Source organism: Pan troglodytes, chromosome 2 (genome assembly GCF_028858775.2).
Source record: "Pan troglodytes isolate AG18354 chromosome 2, NHGRI_mPanTro3-v2.0_pri, whole genome shotgun sequence".
NCBI lineage: Eukaryota > Metazoa > Chordata > Mammalia > Primates > Hominidae > Pan > Pan troglodytes.
Window position 1 is genome coordinate 104286865 of NC_086015.1, and position 27869 is coordinate 104314733.

General features: G+C 37.6%; 1 protein-coding gene across 50 annotated transcripts in view; it reads right to left on the minus strand.

Annotated features, from left to right (window-relative positions):
• The window catches only part of ABI3BP (ABI family member 3 binding protein), a 244175-nt gene extending 218134 nt beyond the window's left edge, over positions 1-26041 (minus strand). For 38 of the 50 annotated variants that reach the window (XM_054682097.2, XM_009446041.5, XM_016941562.4 and 35 more), the window contains exon 1: positions 25854-26020. In XM_054682097.2, coding sequence (XP_054538072.1) covers positions 25854-25932 — 79 coding nt within the window. In that variant the 5' untranslated portion in view covers positions 25933-26020. Of the gene's footprint in view, positions 1-25853 lie in introns of all 50 variants that reach the window. The other 12 variants (XM_054682098.1, XM_054682094.2, XM_054682093.2 and 9 more) reach the window with 5 other exon arrangements.
• Positions 26042-27869: the final 1828 nt, after the last annotated feature.

Consider the following 27869-nt stretch of genomic DNA (forward strand, 5'->3'; position numbering starts at 1 on the left):
CTGCACTCTAGCCTGGGTGACAGAGTGAGACTCCATCTCAAAAGAAATATTATTTGAGATTGATGATGCTTCAGACATGTCGGGCCTCTCAACCTTTTGGAGCACCAATATTACAAAGAACAATTTAACTTGTGAATATGCAATAAAAATTATTCCAATTTTATGGTGATTTGCTCATGTCTCTTTGTAATATTCTGATTTCAATCAATTCAAAAACAATTCAATAAGGTAGAATAATTACAACTAACTTGACCTTTAAGTTTTACTATATTAGTCTAGGAATAGAAATGCCCCAATGAACATTTTATAAAAGGTACAATTTTAATCTGCAAATAGCCAATAGTTTTCAGATCAGCCTCATCTTCATAAAAATATACATTCATTCCTGCTCACAAGGGGCACAGAAAAAGAAAAAAATGAAAAAACAATGTATGCCTATGTGAAACAACTGTAGTTACTTAGGTCAGTAGCCACACTGCCTTTTTAAATTCACTGAAATGACTGAGATTAGGAGGGGGCCAACCATCAGATGGTTGAAACTGACATCAAAATGGGGCTATGTGATATTAGACGACACAGGCAAGACTGCCATGGACGAGCCTGGGGAGTTCTAATAGAACAATCTGGCCATACCTGCCCCATATTCTGTATATGATTGAAGTTACTTTCAGCCTTTTATTCTATTACTATAATATACAGCTTTGAATCCCAAAATCCTGTTAAGGAAAACAAATCCTGAATGATCCATTTCAGAAATTTCAAATATGTATATATATTTTTCCTAAGGGGAATAAAATGCCAAGGAAGGAATTTCATGGATTAAAAATCTCTTTTGAAGCACTTGGAAAGAGAACAGGGATAATCCAATTTGTACACTTTTTTCACTTTATTATTCTCTTGCATAATAAGAAATGTATACAGCTATACAAGAAATACATAGTATTTTGCCACCTATGTTACCTAGATTAATTTTAATTGTGATTTTGCTGTAATCAAATAGGAAAGTGAAAACTCAGATCTTAAAAACCATCTCACAAAATTAAAGGTAATCATTTAATCCATAGTGTGTGGTCAAGTTGAAATCTTGGTCTGTATCTTGGTCTGTATCTTTTAAACTGAAAAGTAACTTGAAGATTATTTGGGGCTCTCTTAAGTGACAGCTATTTACAACAAAATTTTATGTTGTTGATTTTTTAGTGTACTTTTTTTCATTTCTTTTTATTTATTGTACTTTAAGTTCTGGGATATGTGCGCAGAACGTGCGGGTTTGTTACATAGGTATACACGTGCTATGGTGGTTTGCTGCACCCATCAACCCGTCATCTGCATTAAGTATTTCTCCTAATGCTATCCCTCCCCTAGCCCCCCACCCACTGACAGGCCTCAGTGTGTGATGTTCCCCTTCCTGTGTCCATATGTTCTCATTGTTCAACTCATATTTGCTGTCTTAAAAAAAAGTACAGATTATTCTTTGAATGGCAGTTTCTCCTGCAGGCCTGGGCCCTTTGGGATTTGCTGAGCTTTTTCAAACCTGTAGAAGGAGTAATCTGTTCACCAATAAGGTCAGTATTGCCTCATCTTACGCAGATCCAGTGTTTGATACAAAGGGCGGGGAAGCATAGACATGGTCTAAGTGATGCAAACCATGAAGCAAGAAAGTCACAGACTTGAATCAGAGCCAGGACTTCCACACATACAGCCTGCAGTAAGCCACAAGGCAATTCCCAAAGTGATCTTAGATATGGAGTACAGCATCCCAAATTTTAGAGATAGAGGAGAGTTTAGAGATTATAGACTAAGCTCTTCATTTTAAAGCTGAGGCCAAGTGTGGTTAGATGACATATGTAGGGCTCTAGAGCTAGCCAGTGGCATTGCCAGAATTAGAACCCTGGACTCCTGCCTACCAAACTGGCCCCATATCAGGCATCCCCTGCTGCCTCATGCAAAAAGAGCAAGAGCCAAGTTCTAAAGGGATGGGCTCGCCCAATAAATGTGGCCAGCAGCAGATCGTTGACTCTGGATTTTATTATAAACTTGAAAAAAATTCTCCATCAATCACAAATAATAAATGCTATATACAGAACAGCATCTTGTTCCAAAAGTGTGCATTTGAAAAGAAAGGAGAAAAAAACCCTACACTATCTTTAAATCTCGAGACATAGCTCTAAACAGATGGAAAAGCCAATCTATGTCATCAAGAAAAAAAATCATGCTTTTTTGAAAAGGAAGAATGACTTTTGCTGGAATAGAGTCAGGGTGGAGTAGGAAGAGTCCACGTCTAAGAGTGTTAACTCGTTTTTTTGTAGACCATTTGCCAAGAGCCAGAGGAAATCCCCAATAATCTTAGCAGAGTAAAGCTTTTTTTTTTTAAGGTTAGAGGAAAATGCATTTTATACTTTTTTCCTGCTCATGTAAAGTTAGTCTTAATCAACAAGCTACACATATTCTACAAAGGAAATCATTATTAAATGGGCTTCATTTACAAATTTCATGTTACATAGGAGTTACAGCATTTCTTTCAATAGAATATTCCCATGGGGCTACTCTCATAGGTACAGGTCTAGCCTAACCTTGGTCATTCCTCTAACATCTTGCTGCAGCCTAAAATCTACTATAGTCACATGCCTAGATGGCCTGTTTGGGTCTCTGTTATATTGTTAAAAAAGAAAGGGCATTCTTATCCATACGCATTCTCCTAAAGATCTTGAACTATAATGAGCAATTAATAAGTTATTTGTTGAATGAACGACTGGCTTTTGATTTGAAGCAGAAATTAGGCTTCGTACTCCATAACAATGCTCAGTGGTAAAATCAGAAGCATCAATTTGACTTTGAAATATATTGCTTTTGTTTCTGTGAAAAATGGAATACCCCATTGGACACCTGGGGAAGTAGCTACAGTTCCTTCCAAAGGGAACACACTAAAAAATATGACAAAGTACATGATGCCCAACTCACAGGTATCCAGTTGCAGAATAATGTGACATATAGAGACATATGGACCCAGAATGGGTTTTGGGGTCTTACCCTTGCCCCTCTCAAATACATAAAACAATTCAAGCAATTTTTATTAATTTGCTTGCTTTTGATCACTCTAGAGAGTCCCGGACTCTCACATGGATAGACCTCACTCCTCTACTTGTGGGCCCTCAGGCTTGAGGAGGAGGACGAAAGGCGGTCAAGTGGCAGCACGAGTTCCTGGCTTGTTATTTCCTCCTCGCAGGGTAGTTCCACCAGGAGAGCAGCTCTGCAGCTTGTGCTGAAAGTTTTCTTCTGTCTTTGCAGCACCTGTTCTCCCTCTCCTTACAAGTGAGGGCTTCTGGAAATTTTCAAGTGCCCAAGAAGCATGGGAGGGCCATGAACTGCCACCTGTTAGTAACTGTTACTCCATCTCAGTATCCAAATGAAATGATTGGGAAGTGGTCTTCACAGGGGCCCATGTCACATGCTCCATGCCAAGAGTTGTTTTCCTTAAATCCTAATCAAAACTGAGTTAGTCCAAGATGTACATCAAACAAAGAGTTCTTAAAGCTGCTTTCTTGGTAATTATAACTGTTTCAAGGAATTTTGGTGGCTGCTGATACCATTTTCTGGATTAAACATACAGCCTCTAAATATACAGCCTTCCTCAGCATGCCTCGCAAGTGTCAGGCAAACATTTGTATTTCAGTTAGGAATTTCTGCAGTGAAGACATTGCTTGGTACATTTTCCAGGACCCAGTTGACATTTAAACAGAAGAGGTGACCACTTATTTGACAAGACTTTTAAGAGACATAGAAAGGATCTCATGATTTAAGAAATTCTTCCATTATAATGCTACCTGGTGGTTGAAATCTTCCCATTAGAGAAGACAGGCCTGATTCTCTTGAATTAGGACTTTACATAAGCATCGGTAAATAAAAAGCAAGTGTTTCAAGAGAATAAGTATGGCAGATAATTTTCAAGAGTAGGCTAGCAGGAATGAGGCACTAACTAGGGATATTTTGACCAAGCATGGTGATGGGATAGTCTGGAGCTGACAGCATTATAAGGAGAAGGCAAGTTTGGAATGGGGCAAGATGAATCTTTAGATATTAGGGTCACCAGGTCCAGGATGGAGAACACAGGGTGGCCCCCAAAGACAAAACGTGCTTCCACTCTTCCACTTTTATGCTTACCACTTGTTCTAGAATTTTTCCCCTTAACTGTCAAAAATGCCTTACATGGGATTATATCCTACAATTGAAATCAAAGCAGCTGGTAAGTACAGAGCTTTATATGTGGTGGGTGTTTAATAGATGTTGATGGAAGTTGGATTTCATTCATCTGCTCATCAAGATGTGTTTTGCTCTTTGTCCCAGCAAAACCACAGCTTTTTAAAAGATCAGGATCAGGAACAAGGTCATTAAAAATATATTTTAAAACGGAAATTAAAACAGAAAGGAGGTGTGAGGATTCTTGCCAGTCCAATCAACATGCAGTTTCTCAGTGGAGGAATCACAGAAATGCGGGCTGAGAAGGGTGTGCCTTCCTAAAAAGGGGCAGGGAGAAGGGCAGCTGGGATGGAATGTCATCCTTCCCTTAAGCACTGGATTCTCACGAACACGTATCTGCCACCTGGTAATTTCACCTCACTAGCTCCATGCATCAATGTATTTAGAATCTCTTTTTTATCATAAAGTTAGCATTGCCGTTAAAACAACATCTGCATTATATTTTAGAAATAAAACTTACATCATATAAATTAAAGTGAGATAATTGTGTGAAAGTGCTTTTTAAATTAAAAAGCAAAATCAAATTTTTATGTGAAAAACCCCTCTGTACTGAAAGGGATCTGCAAATAAACTAGTGCTAGCAAATATTTATAAAGTACCTTTAAGATGTGAAAATTAATCTCTGGGCCAACAAGAGAAGTGATGGATGACCACTTAGTTTAAAAACGGTCCTACAGGCATCTGCAAATGTGCACTAAAACAACCAGGTTCCAACAAGCCCTTTCCCACTGTAAAGAAACAATGGAGTTATTATTTTTGCCACTTAAGGCTCTCATCAAGATGTTATCTTCATAAGTTAATGCACATTTTTAAAAGTAAATAAGCATTTCCATTAGGTTCTCCAGTTTCTCTAATTTGCTTATGGTGTTTGAGGCACAGAGAGTGAAGTATTTAAGTACTGAGATTGATTCATTTTTTTTTCCTGAATGTTTTGGATTTCTTAGCCCCTGGCTGGGGAAAACACCCATGCTAAAACAGCAATAACAGCATCACCACATCCTTTCATATCAACATGCATGATTTATCCTATGGAACAGAAGTAGCAAATAACAGCCAAGCTTCATTATTTTGCAGATTCCATATTTGCAAATTTTTCTACTAATTAACATTTGTTTTTAATCCCAAAATTAATACACAAAGCATTTTCAGACTTATTTGTGGACATGTGAGGAATGGAGAAAAATCTGAGTCACCCAATGTGCATGTTCCTGGCTGAGGTTGAACAAGGTGATGCTCTGCCTTCTTGTTTCAGCTCTCAGACTGTAAACAAGTGTTCTTTTCACAGTTGACATAGCACCACACCTTTCCCATTTTTGTGCTTTTTGTTAGTGACTTCACTGTTTAAGCAGCCCCTAAGTGTGGTGCTGAAGGGCTGTCTGGAGTTTCTGAGCACAAGAAGGCTGTGATGTGCCTTATGGAGCAAAAATGTGAGTTAGATAAGCTTCATTCAGTAATGAGCTCTACTGCTGTTGGCCATGAATTCAATGTTAATGAATCAACAACGTATATTAAGTAAGGCATCTTTAAACAGAAACACACATAAAACAAAGTTATGTACTGATCCATTGATGAAAATGTTGTGACCAGTGGCTCACAGGAATCCAACTCCATATTTCCCCATAGAAACAACAGTTTGGCTAATTTGGTGTTTCCAGCAACTTTATAAAACATTACTACTGCAAATAATGAGAATCGACTGTATTATGCCCTGGGTTTTTTCAATGAGAAAAATAAGACCCATGGAAGTTAAATTTTTTCTCCCAAGGTCACCTGTCCAGTTAGAAGCAGAGTAAGGGCTAAAACAGAGGTGTTTTGTTTCCAATCCAGTGATAATTTTTCTGCTTCATTCCTTCTTTCACCAACACTTTCTTTATGAATGAAGATAAGGGCAATAATTTCTGCATAACATGAGATGTTCAGATTTAGCTAGCATTTTCTTCCCCAGAGCACCGTCTTTCAAAGTGTTTAAAGCAGGCTTAATTTGACTCTTGAAGCCCCAAATGGCAAAAACTATATGACAGTTCAATTTAAGTTATAGAATTTTAATGTTTGGCTTACGATGACTCATGAATACAAGATATAGTCAGAAAAGGAGACAAGACTAAACTTTTTTGAAAGTTCCCTCTGTGCCAGGCAAATGTAGCCAATTTCCACATATTATCTCATCTGATAAGAAATTAGTATGAGTTTCAGCAAATTAATTTGCCTACTATTATACCTTTTAGACAAGATGCGGTTTCTAAGAAAATGGATCATACATTTTTTTAAAGAAATATGCCTAACAAGTATGCCTAACGAATAGAGATATGGACTCAAAACTTACCTGACTCTTTCCTATTAGCAGCTAAAAATAAAAACACAAAATAAAAAAATCAACAATATCAAGTTCTGGCAAGGATTTGGAGCAATTGAAATCTTCATACCTTGCTATTAAAAAAATGTTGTAGCCACTTAAGAAAAACAGTTTGATGTTTCTTATAAACAAACACTTAATATATGACAAAAAGCAATCTCACTCCTAGATATTTATCCAAGAGAAATAAAAATGTATGTTCACACAAAGACCTATGTAAGCAAGTGCTTATAGCAGTTTTATTCATATTGGCCCCAAATTAGAAACAACCCTACTGTTGAATTGGTGAGTGAGCAAGTGGCTGCATGGCCATATAATGAAATTCTACTCAACCAGTAAAAGGAGCTAACTATTAATACATGCAACAACATGGATATATTATGAAAGAACTGTGCTAAGTGGAAAAAAAAACAGACAAAAAAAGTTAATATACTTCTATTCATAGAATATTCTGAAAAAGGCAAAACTGTAGGGAGAGAAATCAGATCAGTGGTTGCCAGAAACTGGGGGTAGGGGAAGGGATTGACTACAAGGCACAGTGGAACATTCTAGGGAGATGGAAATGCTTTACTTGATTAACATTGACAAATTATAAAAATTTACTGGATTGAACATAGCAATTAGATAGACAAAGGAACTAGAGAAGGGAACTTTTATGGTGCGTTTAAACCTAGAAAGATTTTTGAAAGGTATTTTGTTGCTTATTACCTAGATTAAGATATAACTACAGAAGAATATTTACTAATTATCTGAAAGTAATGTCAAAATAAGTCACGGTTAGCTTTAGGGTGTGACATGGAATAACAGGTATCCCAAGACAGGAGCATTCTAGAAAGTGAAACCTGCCCAAGATGCTGTTTGAGATGTTCTCTCTGTAAGAGACAGCAAGTTGTTTATAGACAGTCTCGGCAAAAAAGCTTATAGAAAAGCTTGATAAGAAGCTTAGTTATTTGATAAGAAGTTAGTTATTTTGATAATAAGTTAATTTGATAAGAGGTTAGTTATTTTAATATATTAATCTGAAGATTATTTAATAACTCCATATGTTAGTAATAGTATAGGGAATTTTTTCAAGAGAATTTTTATTATTACCTTGTCTTAGAAAAAAAAGAGAGAAGGATATTGCAAAAATCAAAAATGTTTACACTTGGATGTAGATAAAAGCTTTTAATCATTAGAAGATGCTTCCTTGTATTGTCATACTGAAATTCAACTTTAGTAAACAAGATAACAAAATTGAACCTCAAAGCAATATACCTGCGCTTCTAGTAAGGGAGTCCTAGGAGCAAGTGAGTCACTTTAGAAGGGAGCCCCAGCTGTGATCTAGCTGCCTTGGGGGAGATGGGCTGGTAAGGATGAAGGAGCTCCCCATTTCCAAGGACAGGATGGGAAATGGATTATACAATAGTTGGTCTCTAGTCACAGTTGTGACATTTCTAGTGGCACCCTCCCTGTTGGGACGATGCTTTTAGACCTGACTCAGTTTTTTTCAGTCCTTCACAAATAGCATTAGCTTCAAAAGCCTGAATGTTTTGCTTGTTTAATTAGGTGTGTGTACTGAGAATGAATAAAGGAGGGGTAGAAAATAACATGTTTTCACCACCAAAACAATCCTTCCCTGGCAACTATGGGATGCTCTGAGAAGGTCAAGTCCAACTTGCCTTGAATCTGAGTGAAAGCAAGAGACCACAGGGGGCCTTGTGGTTCCCTGAATGATGATACATACTAGTAAATAAAAAAACCCCACCCTGAAATATAAAAAAGCCCTCGGAATCCAGAGGGTATTTGGTCTGGGAAGAGGCACTAATCAGAAGACTCCTTGTCCCCTGTGACCTGTATTATCCAAGCAACCCAGATCCTGACTGGCCGAGGAACTGGCCAACTGGATGGAACTTCTTACCCAATTTTTATGTTTTGTTATATGCTTTCTTAGTAAGGCCTTAGCAACTGGTGATAAGGGTCTGTGATTTTTCCTCATAATCATTTTATAAACAATAGTATTTTTGAAGGGAGCAAATGTGTTCAGCTTAAAGCAATAATGGCATCCATTAATGAAGTAAACTATAGGTAAAATATAGAGTTAAAATGTCTTTAATGTTGTGAGAGAGCCCTCATTTATAAATATGCTGCCTGCTTCTTCAAAAATATATTCATATTTATCATGTATTCTGGTTTGGGTTTAGAAAAATTTTCTCACCCTCCACAGAGGGTGCATATAAAATATTCCCTATATAAAGCTTTTTCTTTTTTTGATAAAACACTTCTGGAAATGCCATAAAATTTTGCAGAATGGCAGAGAAGGCGCCCTGTTCAAAGCCTTCCCAATTCTCCTAAGAAAAATAAAACTGTTTTTGGAAAGGAATAAAGCCCAGTTCAGCTTTATTCCTTCCTCAGTTTAGCATTTATTACATTGTAGTATCCTGTTTGGTTTGTGTATTCCTCTTGCTAGGATATAAATTCCACCAGGATGGTAACCATTTTTCTTCTCTCTTTATTTATTCTCTCATAATGTTAGATGCATAGAAAATGGTATTTTAATAAGAGATGAGAAATTTCATAATGCCTACCCTGGAGATACAATTACATGAGAATGCCATGGCATAAGTTTCAAGATGGGGTCTAAGCTAAGACCAAGGAGATGAAAGCTTGGCTTGATCCAAGTTTGTCCCAGGAGGCCCATTTGTTCCTCAGGGGAATTCGGGGATGTAGGTCAGCTACAGGGCAGATCTCAGATCTGGCTGTCTTTAAGCTATCTTGGGCACAGGTCGACTCTTCTAAATGATAGCAGGACCAATACAGATCCACACCCTTGGCCTAAGGCCAGTCCTGAGATGGGCTCTGGAATGAAAGACAAGGCCATCTATGAAGGCCTCAGGATATGTGGTCCTTTAGCTGCTCTAAACTACCAAACATTTTTCTATGAATTTTTTTAAAGGGATAATTATTCATGTATTTTTCCAATCACTCTTTAATTAGTATTTATGCTCAGCTTTTTGTGGTCCTGGAAAGGTAATTGATCCCAAAATTCTCTTCCTGTGTTTATTTCCAATTTTCTTTTGCCCATAGGCAAAACTACATTTCCAAAGCCATATGCCAACAGATAAGATTATTTATATTTCTCATTCTATTTTTATTCCATTTAAATAGTCCTTTAAAATTAAAAAGGCATCACATATACTCCCTACATTAGTTATCTATTGCTATATAATAAATTAACCCAAAGCTTAGTGGCTTAATCAACAATAAGCATTCATCATCCACACAGTTTCTGTGGATCAGGTACTTGGGAGGAGCTGAACTGGGCAGTCCTGGCTCAGAATCTCTCATGAGGTTGCAGTTAAGATATTGGCCAGGATTACCATCATCTGAAGGCTTGACTGGGGCTGGAAGATGTGCTTCCCAGATGGCTCACTCCTATGGCTAGCAAATTTGTGCTGGATATAGGCACGAAATCTAAGCCCTTCACCTTGTGGACCTCTCCATAGATCTGCGTGAGTGTTTCATGACACATCAGCTGGTTTTCTTCAGATTGGGTGATCCAAGAGAATGAACAAGGTGTAAACTGCAATGTCCTTTATGATTTAGCCTCTTAAAGTTACATATTTTCACTTCACTTTTTCCATATTTAATGAGTACACAGCCCAGCCTTGATTCAGTGTGCAAGGGGACTATATAAGAGCATGAATAACAGCAGGTGAGAATAATTGAGGGCCACCTTGGATACTACCACACTTAAATTTTTTTATACCACATCAAAAGAAATTACATAAAATAAACTGTGTGCTCACATCTTAGTTATAAAGTACAAGATTTTTCATGGACTATCTCGAGGCCCTCTCTGCATGATCTATGCATATGGTAATAATTCTTCCAGCCCTTCACTTGACCCATCCTAATTCTTGCTTGGTAAAAGGCATCTGTCTAGACAGCTCTTAAGTTTTATCAGCTCTTAGACTTCTTCAAGAAGCTCAATATCCAAAGACCAACACTCCTGAAAATGCACAGACCCACAAGCGTACTAGTCTACATGCAGCTTCAAGGGTTTTATGGCTCCCCTGAGCTTAAGAAAAGAAACTCTAACCTGCAAGCTACACACACAATGTTTTCAGCTGGCTGCCAAGTGCGAGTGTCATAGCTAATGCTCAACAATAGGCTGATGTCCAATTCTAGCTGAAGGGCTGGCTAGCACTCTATGTAAGACAAAATGACAGAAAACATTCACATGAAGTATCAAATTCATCTTTAGTGTCACAATTGTGTCTTTCTTCATTGACCTAGTAAACTGTCCATACCTTATAGTGAGTTTTCTTGAATTTGGGTTACAGTTAACATATGCCTCTGGTTAATATTAGGCATTAACTTTAATACATATACACAAGTGGAATGACTCCCACTAATAGCTCATAATGTCACAAAAACCTTTCAACTGAAGTTTTAAACATTACTCACCACCAAACAAGGTTATGTTAAGCAAGTGCTGCCCAGGGCTCCAGCTAGCTATGGTAAAAAATAGTTTCTAATTATAAAAGGCAGCCAGCAAGTTCATCTCAAGAACTAGAGGGTCTCACTCTATCAGCTAAATTTTTTTCTACAGACATTTATCATATATTCAACAACAGAACGCACAAATTCTCCAAATTTCTAGAACTAAGTAAATTAGCTAAGTTTATATTATCCACTTTCTTCAAAGTAGTACCCGAGTGCTTTGTACTGATTCTATAAAGAGATCAGCATTATTTCTCAATGCATGGTTAATCTCATCAGAATCATCAGTGATAGTTGTTTAACATGCAGATTACCAGAAAAACTGAATCAGAATCTGATGTGAGTATAGTAAGGGTGGGAGGAGTGAAAGTGGGGGAGGTTAGGGGAGGCAGGACTCTGCATACTTAGCAGATTCACTAAGTCAGTGGTTTCCAAAATGTGATCCCAGGACCAGCATTGCTAGTATCATCTGGGAACTTGTGAGAAATGCAAATTATTCAAACTATCCCACCTCAGATCTACTGAGTCAGAAACTCTGGGGATGGAGCCCAGTGTTCTGAGTTTATCCAGCCCTCTAAGAGATGATGATGCTTGCTGAAGCTAGAGGACCACTGCGCTCAGTGATTCTTTGCTTCTCCATGTACTGAGAGTGAGAGTCATTATCTCTAGGTTTGTTAAATAGCCATATTTCAATAAAACAAAGTCAAGTCATAAAATTTCTGTCATATCCATCTAATTATCTTCCACAACCAGGCCTTGTAGATGTAGGATGCAAGTTCATAAATGAAAAAGGGTAAGTGAGAGAGAGACTTTAGATTCAGAGCTGACAAACAGAGGTAAATGTTTCTTGCCATTTTTTTAAAAGAAGATTACTCTCACAAAATAATAAAGTCCCTAGAAAGAGATATCCCTAAAAGGATCTTTACTCTGCTAATGCTTATCCTTTAATGCCTTTTAAATTATCTGATAATTCACAGGAAATTTATTTAGTGTTAACATCTGTGGTCCCTTTGTGGCCTATCAACCTCCAACCATGAAAAGGAATGTTTGAAATGGACTTTTCTGGGACACCACGGAAACCTTACAGATGACATCTGAGCCATGGGTTATGATGACTTTGGAAAACACCACAGTAAATACTTGTTGTCTTAATTTTCCGACATAAGTGAAAACAGATGTTTGCACTGAATGGCCAATAAAGAACAAGTATTATATAACGCAATTCAGCTCACAAATTTGTGGGATTATAAGACTCAATGCACATTCCTTGTAAACATCTGAGAAAGGCACCTGAGAATATTTGAAAAGGCACTGATATGTTTTTGAAAATTTGTGAAAATGGGATTTATTGCCAAGAACATGTGGAGAAGGAATTTTGACTAACCTGTACTATGAAGTATTGTTAATTCTCTAAGTAATCCAATGGTATTTCTTATTAGTCATTCTGGTAACTCAGTTGTAATATCAATATTTAAAATTTGAGTTGTTCACAAAATGGGATAATGTTCAAAATCACTTGTTTTGCTGAAAGACTGTCTATAAAGAATTTTGCAAGTAGGTTATTATACATTGGAGCAAAACCCTAAACCATACTACTGCCAATATGTTGATCATTCAAAAATTCATTGTGTGTCACACCAAATTTAGTCGGTTTGTAGGACTTTCATCTATTTCTTTTTTCTTTTTTTTGAGATGGAGTCTTGCTCTGTCACCCAGGCTGTAGTGCAGGGCATGATCTCTGCTCACTGCAAGGTCTGCCTCCCAGGTTCACGCCATTCTCCCGCCTCAGGCTCCCTTGGTTTTTATTTGTATCACAAGATGAAACCAGCACAACAATCCAACATGGCATGCACAGTGCAAACACATACACACCTGGATTTGGAAAGCTCACTGAAATACACATTTTTTTCCAGTATTCACTATTAATATGGGTTATAAAAGTCTAAAAGCCAACAGAACATATAAAGTTACCATAGCAGAGATGATGAGGGTCTTCCAAGCACAAGAATTAGAACCTGAGAAGACACGCAAGTGGGAAAGAAGAGGGTTGTAAACAAAGAGTGAGAGGAAAATTTGGAAGTCATCTATTGAGTATAGCAAAGAACACAGCCAGCCAGAGAAGTGGAGATCAAAGAAAGAGGTTTATATGTTGAAATGGTATTAAATGCCTGCAACTGTGATCTAGTCACCAATTACAGGATCACCATTTCCTGGGCACACTTTACACAGAAACTCAGTTCCATGGAAATATTGGTTACAAGACAAATGAAGAGAAATATGACATTTGAACTCAAGATCCAACTCAAAGATCCACTGGAAAACAGCAGAATTCTCTGCAAGTTCTTCAAAATATCAAACTCCAACTACAATAGAACAAACATCCAGAATAAATTGAAAACCAGCTTTACAAAAGAACACTATAATGTCTGACTGCTATTGTGCATATGTTGTTGCCATCCTTCAAGGGACATAGTGATTTATGTTATAGCCAAAGCCATTTAGGAATGCTATGGTGTGAATATACAGTTATGGTTTGTCTAATCTGATATACACAGAGCTGATCAAATGAATATAAATGTGTGCCTTTCTAAGATTGGTCATGCCAAGATAAATGAACAGGAAGCAATGATATTCTTCAACTAAGTGGAATACTTTGCATGACATAGAAACAACACTTTTGCCTTTAAAAAAAATAAAGTGTGCATTTTCTTCCAAAGGATAATTCCTGCTGCATCCAAACAGATGAGGAGTCAGCTGTGAGGCAAGGACATGGGCCAAAGTGGTCAGCAGGAGTGGCTGGGGGTGGAAGCCAGGAGAATGCTCTGAAGACTCTCATCATGTTGAGAGAAAGGAGAAAGAGGAGGGGCAGGAGAAGGAGGATGAAAGTTTAGGAAAGAGAAGGATTAGGAACAAAAAGAGGGAGTGCAGAAAAAGAGTCACACAATCAAACCAATCCAGTACCTGCAGACTGACCAGACAGACTGCAGCAGGCATCCAGGAGCAGGCTAAGTCACATGGAATTGCATCCCAAGGATAGGCGGAGAAAAAAATGACCAAAGACCACAACTTGTACTTTCAGATGTTTCACCGTAAAAGACAAATATGCTCTGAGCAGGATCTTCCAGACTCCTTCAGGGAGAGCTGGATGAGAGTACAGGAGTGGGATGCTCATGGCAAGAATTATGTTGAAAACACTCCCAGTGTCCTGGCTCCTCTCTGCAGATCCTGTTTCACTGTGTGGATGCCACACCACAGGCTCAGACACTCTAGACTTTGACACCCAGAAAGGTTGTCTTTCTGCTCAGCACCAGTGTCCAGGCTGCTGGAGTGTCTAGATCTTTCCATCACTGCCAAGGCAGATGTATTAGTCCATTTTCACACTACTATAAAGAAATACCCAAGACTGGGTAGTTTATAAAGGAAAGAGGTTTAATTGACTCACACTTCTGCATGGCTGGGGAGGCCTCAGGAAACTTAGAATTATGGCAGAAGGGGAAGCAGGCACATCTTACATGGCAGCAGGCAAGAGAGGGAATGTGTGAGAGTGCAGGAAAAACTACCATTTATAAAACCATCATCTCTCCTGAGAACTCACTATCACGAGAACAGCGTGGGAGAAACCACCCCCATGATCCAATCACCTCCCACCAAGTTCCACCCTCCACGTGTGGGGATTATGGGGATTACAATTCGAGACAAGATTTGGATGGGAACACAGAGCCAAACTATATCAGCAGGTAAAGAGTTTTAAAAATGTAACTGGTCTTCACGTTTGTTTACTTTGGTTAAGAAAGTTACTATCAAAAAAATCTATTAATGCCACCCGAATATTACTTGTTAATGAAAGCTAAAGAGGACTGATACTTTTATTATTTCCTTTTTTTAGAGAAAAAACCCCTGATGTTCAGAAAGGTGAAGCATTAGGTTGGTGCAAAAGTAATTGTGGTTTTTAATGGCAAAAACCACAGTTACTTTTGCACCAACCTAACGACTTACTCGGGCTCACGTGGACTCCTGCACTTTACCCACTAACCCATGGTGCTAATTTTCAGTATTTATCTTTCCAGCTCATAACAAAACTACAAATTAGGTAAACCTGATATGGGAGAGAATGCCCAGCATCATTTTCCTTTTAATTCTTGTAAAAAGGAATAGTTAGGGAAGAATTCTGTGACAGCAGGATCATTAGGGGAGTTTGGAGAGGATGGGCCTGGAGAGGAATGGAGGGACTGTCTTCCAGGTCATCTGATACCTTACTCTAAACTAACTGGCCAGAGTGTCTTAACTTCATCTGGGAAAGTGAAAGGAGAAGGAAATTGTCCTGCATCTCCTGCCGACGTAGCTGGAACAGAACTGAATTCCAGAGCTCGCTGCCAGCATGACTTTGGCAGACACTCCAAGCCCCTCCTTGAACGACAGAATCTGCTGCTCTCAGAGAAGCAAGGCCTGTTAGGTCTCACACACCCACACACACGTGCACAGTGGCCTCTCAGGAGGACCCTTGGAAAACCAGAATGTTTTCTTATCAGCTAACAGAATGGAGAAATCACAGAATTGTATTTAATGAGAAAGGATATCTGAAGCTCCACCTTGGCATCACCTTGTAAGCAAAGCGCCCCTGTTCAGAGTCTTAGCAAGGTTTCATTCACCACTACTCAGAGAAGAGAGAACTTCCATTACATTAGAGAAACAGTGGAATACATTTTAAATATGTTTCAGATTATAAGACATGCTACATGCTGAAAAATTATCCTTAACATAAAATACAAAAATCAGCTGGAATATATAAATGTGCACAATTAAAGAAATTATTTTCAATATAATTTACATAACCCATACTTTCTGAGTATGGAAATCCATTGCATATTTGCTTAACTCCTATATTTTGCACTGAAATCATGAGGTGCTTTGTTTTTCTTAACAGATTACATTTGAATTCATTTTTCTTCTTCTTATGTATATCACTTAAAGCCAGTACATGGCAACACAGTGGGATAGCTTAGCTCCTGCAAATGTTGGTTGTTAAATGAGGATAAAGAATTAACACACCAACAGTTTCATATAAAAGTAAATGACTTTTGTGTGGCCAAGTATTTTTAAATAGAACTGATTTCAAACCCCTTAAATGCAGGAAAGGTCTTATTCATCTTTGTAATCCTAATATGATGATTAAAAAATATTAATTAAATGACAAAATGAATAAATGTAAGTCCATTCTTAAAAATCACAGTCACAGCTTCTCAGATCTGGCTTCTGAGAGTAGCACTTACGTTCTAACACTAAAACCAAATGTTCATCTCAATTTTACACATTTACTTATTTTATATAGCTTCAGGAGGGAGTCTGAAAATTTTTTCAAACAATGTTTTAAAATCCTGGAACAAAGCAGCATAAAAGTAAAAATCACTTTTAAATTTACAGAAATCAAAACTTAAATAGTAGAAAAATGTACTTACAACTTTTAAATTTTACTCTGTACTCATCAAGAAAGATTTATTTATCAAGCACTTATACATACAAATTGTCGAAAAGCTCCAAATCAGTAGTTCTTAACCCTGGCCATATTAGAATCACCTGAGGAGTTAAAAAAAAAAAATCCCACCCTAGACCAATTTAAAATAAATTTGTTGGGGAGGCAGAGCATTACTGATATTTTTGAAAACTTTATTATTCTCATGTGCATCCAGGATTAAATATATTGGGCTATAGCCTGTACTGGGATATACATTATAGTATTTATAGTCATAGGTAAACTTATTAAATGAAGAAAATATTGAATTGCTATGTCATAGGTGAGATGTGACTTAGGCCTCAATTTTCTCTAAAATTAATTTCTAGTGTGACCAGAAGATGCTTGAAGTGGGTGAATTTGCCCTGGTTTTCTAATGGTTGGGCTTTCAAAGTATGATCCTTGACTGGAGAATGATGACAAATCTTCTATGAAAATGCCACATCTTCTAGCTCCTTCTTTAGAATTCCACAGAAAGGAACATTAGCTGACTTCATAGCATGTGTACTGACAGGCCTTAAATGTTCATCAAAATCACTGTAAATATATGTCAAGGCTTTAGTAGGTGAGGGAAACCTACAACACACTATAACAATCTTGCTGTGGAAGGCTGTTGGTGGGAAACCCAAGCTAATATTATACGGAGTAGAATAAGTACTGATTTAGTCTTGCTGTCCACAGAACTTTGCCAAAGTAGTCTGAGACCTTGAAGCCAGCCTTTCCTACCATGTGCCTCCTGCACTTTTGGGGCCTTCCCAACACAAGAGAAGACTGTACGCTAGAGAAGAGACCCACAGGGTATCTAGCATTAAACAGTCTATGAGAGTCTGAGTGTCATGGTTAGAATATTTTCTGTGTACAACCTAAATTTTCTTTCCTGAGAGCATATGGAAAAATTGTTTTATTAACACTAAATAGGATCTGAGAGAAACTCCTCTGGTTTTTCTAGTTGCTTCCATCACATCCACTGACAAAAGTATATTTTCTTTCTCTACACACAAGTTTAATTAGACCTACAGTAACTTCCATTTACTCTAAAAGCAACTCCACTGAAGTTTCAGAAAAGCACTTTTTTTTTTTTTTTTTTTTTTTTGGACACAGAGTCTTGCTCTGTCGCCCAGGCTGGAGTGCAGTGGTGCGATCTCGGCTCACTGTCACCTCTGCCTCCCGGGTTCAAGCGATTCTCCTGCCTCAGCCTCCCGAGTAGCTGTGACTATGGGCACGTGCCACCATGCACGGCTAATTTTTTGTATTTTTAGTAGAGACAGGGTTTCACCATGTTAGCCAGGATGGTCTCGATCTCCTGACCTCGTGATCCGCCCGCCTTGGCCTCCCAAAGTGCTGGGATTACAGGCATGAGCCACCATGCCTGGCCAGAAAAGCACATTTTTATCAGGACTGTATCATCAGGTTCATAGGTGTCAATTACTTACTATGTTAATTTTTTTCTTATGTTTTTTCGTTTCCTTTAAGAGATGGTGTCAGGGATAAAAGCGTTTTTTCTATTTTGGAGGAATTTTGTGTGCCTCTGTACATGATATCAACCACATTTGATGGACCACAGAGGAAACCAGCAAAGGAATCTAGGCATTGACTGGGCTCCTGTATACAGAAAACAAGGTCCATATTGGGTGCTGAATATTTACTTGGTACTCTTAAGATATTTATCTCAATTCTCAGAGATTTCTTATAATTAACTTCAAGCACTGAGGGAGACAAATTAGCAGTTTGCCAATGTTGGCATCTGCCACAAAATGCTTAATTCTTTAGGAAGTTGATGGAGTTTTAATGCTTAAACCAGTATATTATCTGGAGTTAGATTTCCCATATTCATAGTTTCACTATATCACTTGCTACCAGCCATTGAACTCTTTGTGGTGGATAGACTCTTACATAATCTGAGGTATACAATCAACTTGTATGGTAAACCTGTGAGTTGCTTCTAACCAATAGAATATGGCAGAAGTGATGGGTTGTCACTTCTGTGATTCGGCTACATAAGGTTGTGATCTCCATCTTACCAGCAGACTCTCCTGGGCTTGTATATTTTGATGAAGCAAGTGGCCATAATAGAAAGGCCTATGAGGCAAAGACCTGCAGCAACCTTGGGCCAATAGCCAGTGAGAAAATGAGGCCCTTTGACCAATGATCCTCAAGGAATTGAATTCTGCTAACAACCATGTGAGCTTGGAAGTAAATCCTTCTTCATGCAAACCTTCAGATCAGACCTCACCTCTGGCCAGTACCTTCACTGTTGCCTTGTGAGACATCTTGAAGGAGAGGAGAGTCTGCCCAGCTAAACCAGGCTCAGACTCCTAACTCAGAGCAACTGTGAAATAATAAATGTGTGTTATTTTAAGTTGATAATTTTGTGGACATTTGTTATAAGAAAAATATAACTAACATACTCTTTTTTTTTTTGAAATGGAGCCTTGCTCTGTTGCACAGGTTGGAGTGCAGTGGCACAATCTCAGCTCACTGCAACCTCCGCCTCCTGGGCTCAAGCAATTCTCATGCCTTAACCTTCTGAGTAGCTGGGATTACAGGTACCTGCCATTACACCTGGCTAATTTTTGTATTTTTAGTGGAGATGGGGTTTCACCGTGTTGACTAGGCTGGTCTTGAACTCTTGACCTCAAGTAATCTGCCCACCTCGGCCTTCCAAAGTGCTGGGATTACACTAATATACTCTTTAAACTTAATTTCTTATCTGTGAAATGGAGCTAATAATAATATATATTTCACATGTTTATAAACACTTAGCATTAAATATCATGCCTGATACATAGTAATATGGTTATCATCTTTTAAAATGTTATTTTAATAGAATATATGTATATCAATTATTGTTTTTCTATATTATGTTTAGCTTGTTCCTTCTTTAGCTGATACTATTTATTTTTACTTTTTGGCGGTCATTTTAACAAGTGTGTTCTTATTTGACTAGTAATCTCTCTAGATAACTAGATAATCTAGATAATCACATTAGAGTATCCTATTTCTTAATTTTATGTTTATTCTGAGATCAATTTTATTAAATTCACCTATTTACTTTCAATATTCTCCTGTTTATACCTACTGTTATAAATTACAATCAGGGAACAGCAAAAGGGAAATTTTTTCTGAGGGTGGTGATCCAGATAGAGTGATTGGTCCCATCTCCTGAATGGCATTCCCTTCATTAAACACCTCACTTATGTCTTTAAAAAACCTTCTGTAAACTCACATTAGCCTATAACATTTTAACTGTCTTTGCTATAATATTATATTGATGAATTCTTCTATTTTCAAGTGTTCCCCTGTGTCCCCTCTCTTTCTTGAAGGGAGACAGGGGAAGATAGTAAAAATTCTTAACAGTATCTTATAGCCCAATATAGCAGTCTATAAAACTAAACTAGTGAATGTATAATTAACACAAGAGAACTTTATTTTTTTAAACCTCAGTTTCTAAATTTAGCATCAGGACAAATTATATTTGGTCAATTTTTACCTTTGTAATATAAGGTTCTTTTATAGCAGGGGCTGTATCTCATTCAGTTTACCTAGTAGATGCTTAATAATCTGTGTTTGATGTGTTGACTATTGATTATTAAGGATTATTAACAGTCAATTAAAGATTATTGTGGAAACTTTTTATGCAGCAACAGATAGCTAACATACTGTTTAAGCTTAGTTCTTCATCTGTGAAATGGAGATAATAATAATATATTTCACAGGTGTGAGGATAAAATGAGATAATTTACATAAACACAGCATTAAACACCATTGATATGTAACATGATGATTATTAGTATACTTTTAAGAATTATTAAGGACTACTGATAATCTTTAATAATTGATAGACAAACACATCAATAAAACTGTCAAGAAAATTTAGAACTGTAAAAGATGCTAAAATAATTTCTTGCTTGGTGGTTTTTAAGCTTCTTTTTAGCAGCAGAACCATTTTCTTCTAATGTACTGTTTAATACAGTCCCAGCAATACATAAATATATATTACTCAAATAAAAGCAGAACCACACCAAGTAGGCTTTGCATTCCTCACCAGTATCCTGTGTTCCATAACTTAAGATGGACGAGATCCTCTGCAGCCTCCCATAAGCATCAACCACCTCTTGGAGAAGTGGACTGAGCTGTTGGAGTGACACATTCTTGTTTTGTCAAAGTGAGGCTGGAAGGGCTCCATGGAGAGCCAGCTGCCAGGTGAGCAGCTGGAAAGTTGACAGAGCAAGATGTAAGAGCCTTCCTCTCCAAAGACAACATTTTATTTCCTCTTTGTAATCAATCATGAGGAGTCAGGCCAGATAGAGACAAGGAGAGCACAGTTACATCTTGTATGGTTTTTTTCAGTCTAGGCTTCCCTCTCAGTACTTTAACACTCACTGAGCTTTGGCCGCTGGGGTTGCCTGGGCTCTGGGCCAGCAGCTACCTTTGTTGAGAAAGCCCCTCACCTCTCAGCAATCCTTCTCCTTGTCTCAACTTGTGTTTGTACTCAAGACCTCTATTTGGGTTTCTTATTCTCTCATAATTCTTCATACCTCCCATCCAGATTGGATCCTTTTTTTCTCAAAATGCTTTGTGCTTCACCCACACTGAAGGATGACCCCTCTCTATTGTAATTATCCCTTTCCACACCAGTCCCTTATCTTCTCCACAAGCTGGTCAGCTCCCTGAAGACAAGTGCCAAGCTTTGTCTCCCCAGCCTCAGTGCTCTGTGTATACATCCAATATAATTTGTTACTTAAATGAATTAATGTATCTTTACATAGAGCAGGGAACTAATATTGCATCAAAATTAAAGGTATAGTCATTTGCCACTTTCTAGCTATATTACTTGGAGTAAATTACTTAAACACTCTGAGGCACAATTTTATGCTCTGTAAAATGGGAATAATAGGTTTACCTGCTTCATAGGTACTATAGTCTGAATGTGTTCCCTCCAAAATTCAGGTGTTGCCAGTGCGATAGTATTAGGAGCTGAGACCTTTAAGAGGTGATTAGGCCATGAGGACTCCTTCCCTGTGAATGGGATTGGGTGCCCTTATAAAAAGTCTTATGGAAGAAATTTATCCTTTTCTTGCCTTTCTGCCTTCCACCATGTGAGGATGCAGCAAGAAGGCCCTCACCAGATGCCAGCACCTTGATCATGGACTTCCCAGCTTCCAGAACCGTGAAAAATAAACTTCTGTTCTTTGCAAATTACCTAGTCTCAGGTATTTTGTCATAGAAGCATGAAACAGACAAAGACAATGGAGGAGCTTCAATAATTTAATTAGGTTTTCCACATTAAAATATGAAGCACTAAATTACCACATGCAGGATATACTCAAAGAATGTTATCTGTGATAATAATAATGGTAATAGTTATTAATAGCTATGGCAGTTACTGTTATGATTATCATCTGCTCTGTGTTTTGTTCCTAAAGTCAGAGATTTCTACTCTGTTAGGTAAGAACCCAAAGCAAAGAGCCAGCTGCCTCTTCCCACTGCCATATCCCAAGAGTCACACCCAAGATCCCCATGCCCTCTGGCCATCAGATTACACTTGTATCTTGGAGGTTTCTCTGTGGTTTTTCTCACACTTGCTTAAAAATAATAGCCATTGCCTTTGGGCTAATTACAATCTTCTGTATACTGGAGTTTCCATGCAGAGGTGTGTCAAGGGCCTGCTCTTCCACTATAAGATTTTGTTGGCTCCTTTCAGTACATATTGTTCTCACTGGTTTTTATTTTAGCCTGTTTGCCAGGAAAAGAAAAAAGGCCAATGGTGCCAAGAATAAAGATTCTGAGAGGTAGCTGGAGCACAGGGGCTTCCAAAGGTATAAAACAATGTGAAAATTCTTCTCTAGTATGGTCTAATTCACCTCCTGAGAAAGAAGCTTAACAGGAGCTCACCTGGAGAGTCTATGACATCTTACAAATCCCTGTGGAAAAGCTGATCTTAGAGCAAAGGTGCAGCTTTCCACAGGGTAATGTTGGCCGTATGGGCAGACAATGGTCAGGCTAGAATGCAGTAGAAGCCTCCCTTGTTGCCACGTAGAACAACACTGCAGTCCTTTACCCCATCTTTCTGCCAAGTTCACACCACCTCATTTCCTACCTTACAAGAGATTTGTCTTACATTTTGAATACGAGATCATGTGTTATTCGGTGTGCATGTTTTTCAACATTGATCCCCTTTTCTATGACCCAATAAGGATTTATTGAAAATCTGTTATGTCCCAGACTTGTGTCTCTTATCTCATTTAATCCTAAAATACTATGAGATAGTTATCATTAGTCCCATTTTACAAATGAGAAAACTGAGGCTAACAAAAATAAATAATTTGACAAAACTATAGTCATTTAGTGGTGGGGAGGAGAAAAGCTCCATTAATAATAGTCTCCAAGCTTTTAAAAACTAAGCAAAAATCTTCTAATAACTTACTTTTTATAACAAAGTATGTGGCTAGGTATGCAAATAGGCACACCACATATAAGAACTGACTTCTTATAAATAACTATATATGGTTATATATATATAATTTTGTATATATAATATATATATATAAAATATGTACATAAAAATGTAGATATGTTCTTAGGAAAAAAAGTTAAAATTAAAATACTGTTAAAGAAATTTACAAGAAACTCTTTTATTCAAGGAATAGGTAGCATTCACATGTACACTACAGAATGTCATTCCTAAGGTTGGGGTCAGAGGAACCTGCCTATCTGGCAGGAGGCAGGTTAGAACATGGATTTTGAATGAGAAGCTAGGTATCAAGTCCTGGCTCCACCATTAACTTGGGAAAGTTACTGAATCTGTCCTGCTTTGGGGTATCTTCATTTGTAAAATAAATGGTTATGTTAGGTCAGTGGTTTCCAAATATTGGCCTGTGATCAATTTTTCATTAGTCTGTGGGAAAATGAGAAAAATAACAATGGACTTATTTATGAAATTAAATTTATTTATTGTATAAATCTGTTAAAATTGTTTACTTTTATAAACACTAGGCATTCTCCCCTGTTCCCTTTGAGCATCCTCACATAGCAAAATTCAAGTATGCTCTCTATAACAGGACCCTGATGTTAAAATATTTGTGTATTTTTGTTGGTCCATAAATCCAAAGGTCTGGGAATCACTAGACTAAGTGATCATGAATATCTTTTCTAGCTCCAGAATTCTAACCACTTCTTAAGTCACAAATAGTATTTAACCAACTCTAAAATAGAAGGAAGAATAAAGTAAAAACTTTTACTCTTTTTTCTTCTTTTTTAACTCAACATTTCCCCAAATGTGTCCTGTGACAGACAAACCCCTGTTAAGATATTATAGATCTTCTATGGAAAAGAGGATTCTTAGTCAAATGAGTGTGAGAAACAAAAAGTTGTACAGGTATCTTTATTGAGAATGTGCAAACTGCTAACGCTTATTGTGATTCCCGACTTAAAGACTCCAAAAGTTATTGACAGGAATCAGCTGCCCTTCCACCCTCACCCCAAACTCTACCCATTGTAGGACAAACAGTGCACCTATGCCTGGAGCACAGTTTGAAAAAGATGACTTCAGCTAAAAGGTCCTCAATAGCTTTCCAATAAAGAAAAAACATAGTATTAAAAACAAGACTTGCCATTTCTTTTATCATTATTATAATTTGATGTTTTTTTCCAAATTACCAAAACTACAAATATTTTTTAAATAAACAACAAAAGTTTTGTGGCCATTTTCAACAACTATATTTTTTTTTCTTTCCCATTATAAATAAAGAAAAATTGTGTCAAGAGATTTGTGTCTAGTGATTGCAACATGATAATTAAAGCACTGGGATTGTCCAGAAGTTTGCAGTAACAAAGTTGCACCTATATCATCCCTATGCAATGAATAAAAAGTAAAATAAAAGTCTTCTGTAGGTATTAAGACTGAGAAAACCCCCAGACTCTTCTCAAATGATATGTCACTGTTAAATATTCCGTTAGTAGGTACAATTAACTCTGAATGCTTGTGGCTCATAATTGATTTATTTAAATCACAGTTTTATTGTGATCAAGGAGCAAAACTCTTGGTAGAAAAAGATCTAAGAGTGCTTGTTTTTTATTTTTCTTTAATTATTTGATCAGAGTTGAGAAAGTTTACTTAGTCTTTTTTATTGCTGTTCACATTATCATGTGAAATATCAACTAGCCAACCGCTTCAGCCTTCACATGCTGGATTCAAGTTTCACTTTACCCACCGAGGAAAGAACAGTTTTCACTTGGGACAAGATGATCCTGGGGCAGACTACCCAGAGAGAGGACCTAGGGATGATCTTTTGGATATTCTGACACTAACAACCTTTCTTTCTGACTTTAGGCACACCAGGTTCTTGACAAGCCTGCAGCTCTGCATTACCTCTGATGTTTTCCATCATGACTGTATGGTAAATTCCAGCCTGTTTTTCACAATCCTGCTGACTACAGCAGTCTGCAACCATAAAAAGCCTTCACAGACCTAGAGTTGGCTTAGAGAAGTGCCTCTGCAGAGAAACAAAAGTACATGCAACATTTATGTTCAGAGACAGGAGAGAGGCAACAGCCTCTTGTTTTGGTTCTGATGGGCTCAAAGGGTTGTTTTTAGGGTCAAAATTTAGAAATTTTAATTTTCTTCTGATAACATTTGTAAACAAAATACCAACACTAAAATGAGAGCAATTTAGCCAAGAAAGGGGGGAGTGTCCTGTCCAACAGCTCAAGCCCTCTTCCAAACTTCACTGGAGGGACATGTCTGCAAATTAGCACATGACCGTACTTTGGTCTGACCTGCCTAGACTCCCTCAGCCTCCTAGTCAACAGGTATGTTTGAGGTTCACGCCAAAGATTCAAGGTTTCAGAATTAGCTTCTTTTGAATCTTAAGCTAGTACTGATTCAGTCTCTGGGGAGAAGGATAAAAACACCAAACAACTCTTTCTAACAGACTATAATATCCATTTACGCAATATGATTCAATACACAAGCACTATAGTTAGAAAGTATACAGTTCAAGCTCTGATGAACAGCTGCTCAATGTAATAAGATTGTTTTCATTTTTGCAATAAAGAGCTGTAATTGAAAAGTAAATAACAGGGGGGGGGAAAGTAAAAGTTTAAGAGACCCCTTCACACATTTGAACTTTGAATCTCTGCAGAATAACTCTATTCCCCCCATATGGTAAAGCAGATCATATTTAAAATCAACATTTAAAAACGTCTATATCTTAATATTATTTTTAAAACATAAAACATCAGGCTACTTGCCTTTTGGCAATTTCTGTGCATTTCCCAGGGCTAGTGTAATACTTCCACAGAGAAGTAGACACCCCAAGCTGGAGAGCATGTTGCATTTGCCACCTCGCACGGGGAATGATGCTGGTGGGTGCCTCACAACCCTGGAGCTGCATTTAAGTGGACTGTCTCCCAGTGACAGAGGCGGGCGGCTGCACTTAGCTGTGCCGTGGGCTTACTCACAGGGGGTGGAGACAAGATGACATCACACCCTTTCCCACACACACCAAAAAAAAAAAAAAAAAAAAAGAAGCACAACAGCAAAAACATATCATCACATTTCTTTCTTTCTGCTAAGTTGTAACTGTGTCTCTTCCTTCTGTGATATAAAAATTCAAATTATGGCAGATCTGTATTTGTGAAAGAAGAAGTATTTAGGCAGTTTTGAAACATTTGATAAACTATTTTAAAGAATCCAGAAATAATATATTAAAAACTATCAAAATGTTAAAAATATAAAATAAAACCTTATTAAGAAGGAAACTGTTTTTAATTATCCAGTAAACCAACCCAATTCTTTTAAATGGGAGTAAACTCATAAAGGTATATTTTGAGCCATTCTGTAGTTCCTGTATTATGAGAAACATTTAAGAGTAAGTCTTTGGCTACAAAGCTATACATTACGTTATAATATATATGTGTATACACATATATTCAACAGATGTAGATGTAGAGACATAGAGAGAGCACTATTACTATGTGAGCCTCAACTATGGACTGAGTTCTGTAATCGAGTCTTTACCTACTTTACTGTATTTTAATCTTCCCAGTGCCTCTGCAGGAGATATGGCATTATCCCCATTTTGCCATTAAGAAAAGCTGAGGAAAAAAGGTTAAGTGTCCTGACAATGCTAGTATATTCTACTGCTTAATAACGGATGCCACTTACTAATGAATTGTCCTTGAGCAAACTTCATCTCTATATTATCAAAATTGATGACATTTAAATGCTTGCTCCGTGTTAGGCACTGATCGAATCAGTTTACACATGTTAAGACATTTATTCCTCAAAACGGTCTATGAGGCAGGCATTGTCATCATCCCCATTTTACAGATAGATAAACTGGGCACAGAGAGGTCAAGTGAAAGTCCAAGGTCACAGTGTTGGCATTTTAAGCAGCCCATTTAACTATAGTGCTTCTAGTCTTAATTACTACATTTTAGATTCTAAAATAAAGATGACACTATCAATTTCTTACATTTGCTAGCAGTTTTTCGAAAGTAGTTGCCATAGAGCCTGACACACAGGAAACATTTACTAAATGGCAGTCACTGGAATCAATAATAATGAAAATGATAAGCCCCCAATTAAGTAGAACTATAATTCTAACCTGGGCATATTTACCTCTGAAGTCCACATGTGTATCCTTTCCCCCTACATCACTTTGGTCAAAATATATAGATGCATGGGTGGAATGGCTGGGTTAATAAAGCACTTTAAACCTTTTTGGTATATTTATACTGACTCTTTGAAAATCGCTTACCTCATTGGGGTGCTGTAGCTGAACCAAAAACAGTAAGAGAAAAATTAAATAACACTGGTCAAATGAAATTCTAGTTAGAAAACTTATCAAAAAGAAAAAAGAAGAAAAAATGGAAGAGACAGCCCCGTCTTCCAACTAAAGTGTGAGAAGGCACCTTGTTAAAGTCATTTAGAGTTGGCTGGGTCTAAGCTCTCACCATAGGAATGCTCTGGCAGTGACTACAGGAGGCACTGGCTTATTTAACAGGTCTTTTTCATCTCTGATTTTTTACTTGAATAAGCAGCTCCCTCAATCCGAGTTAGGACATTTATCCAGCTGGCACTGCTGGTTCTGCTCCTATATGTCATTGCCATCACATTAAGCCAGTAAGGCCACTGTGTTAGCAGGAAATGACAGGTTTTCTGAGGGGAACAAACCCAGCAGAAATATTGTAAAGAAGGCTGGTTCTTCAAAACATTTATGAGGGGCTGGTGCAAGAGTTAGGAATTGACCTCTGCTTGGCCAG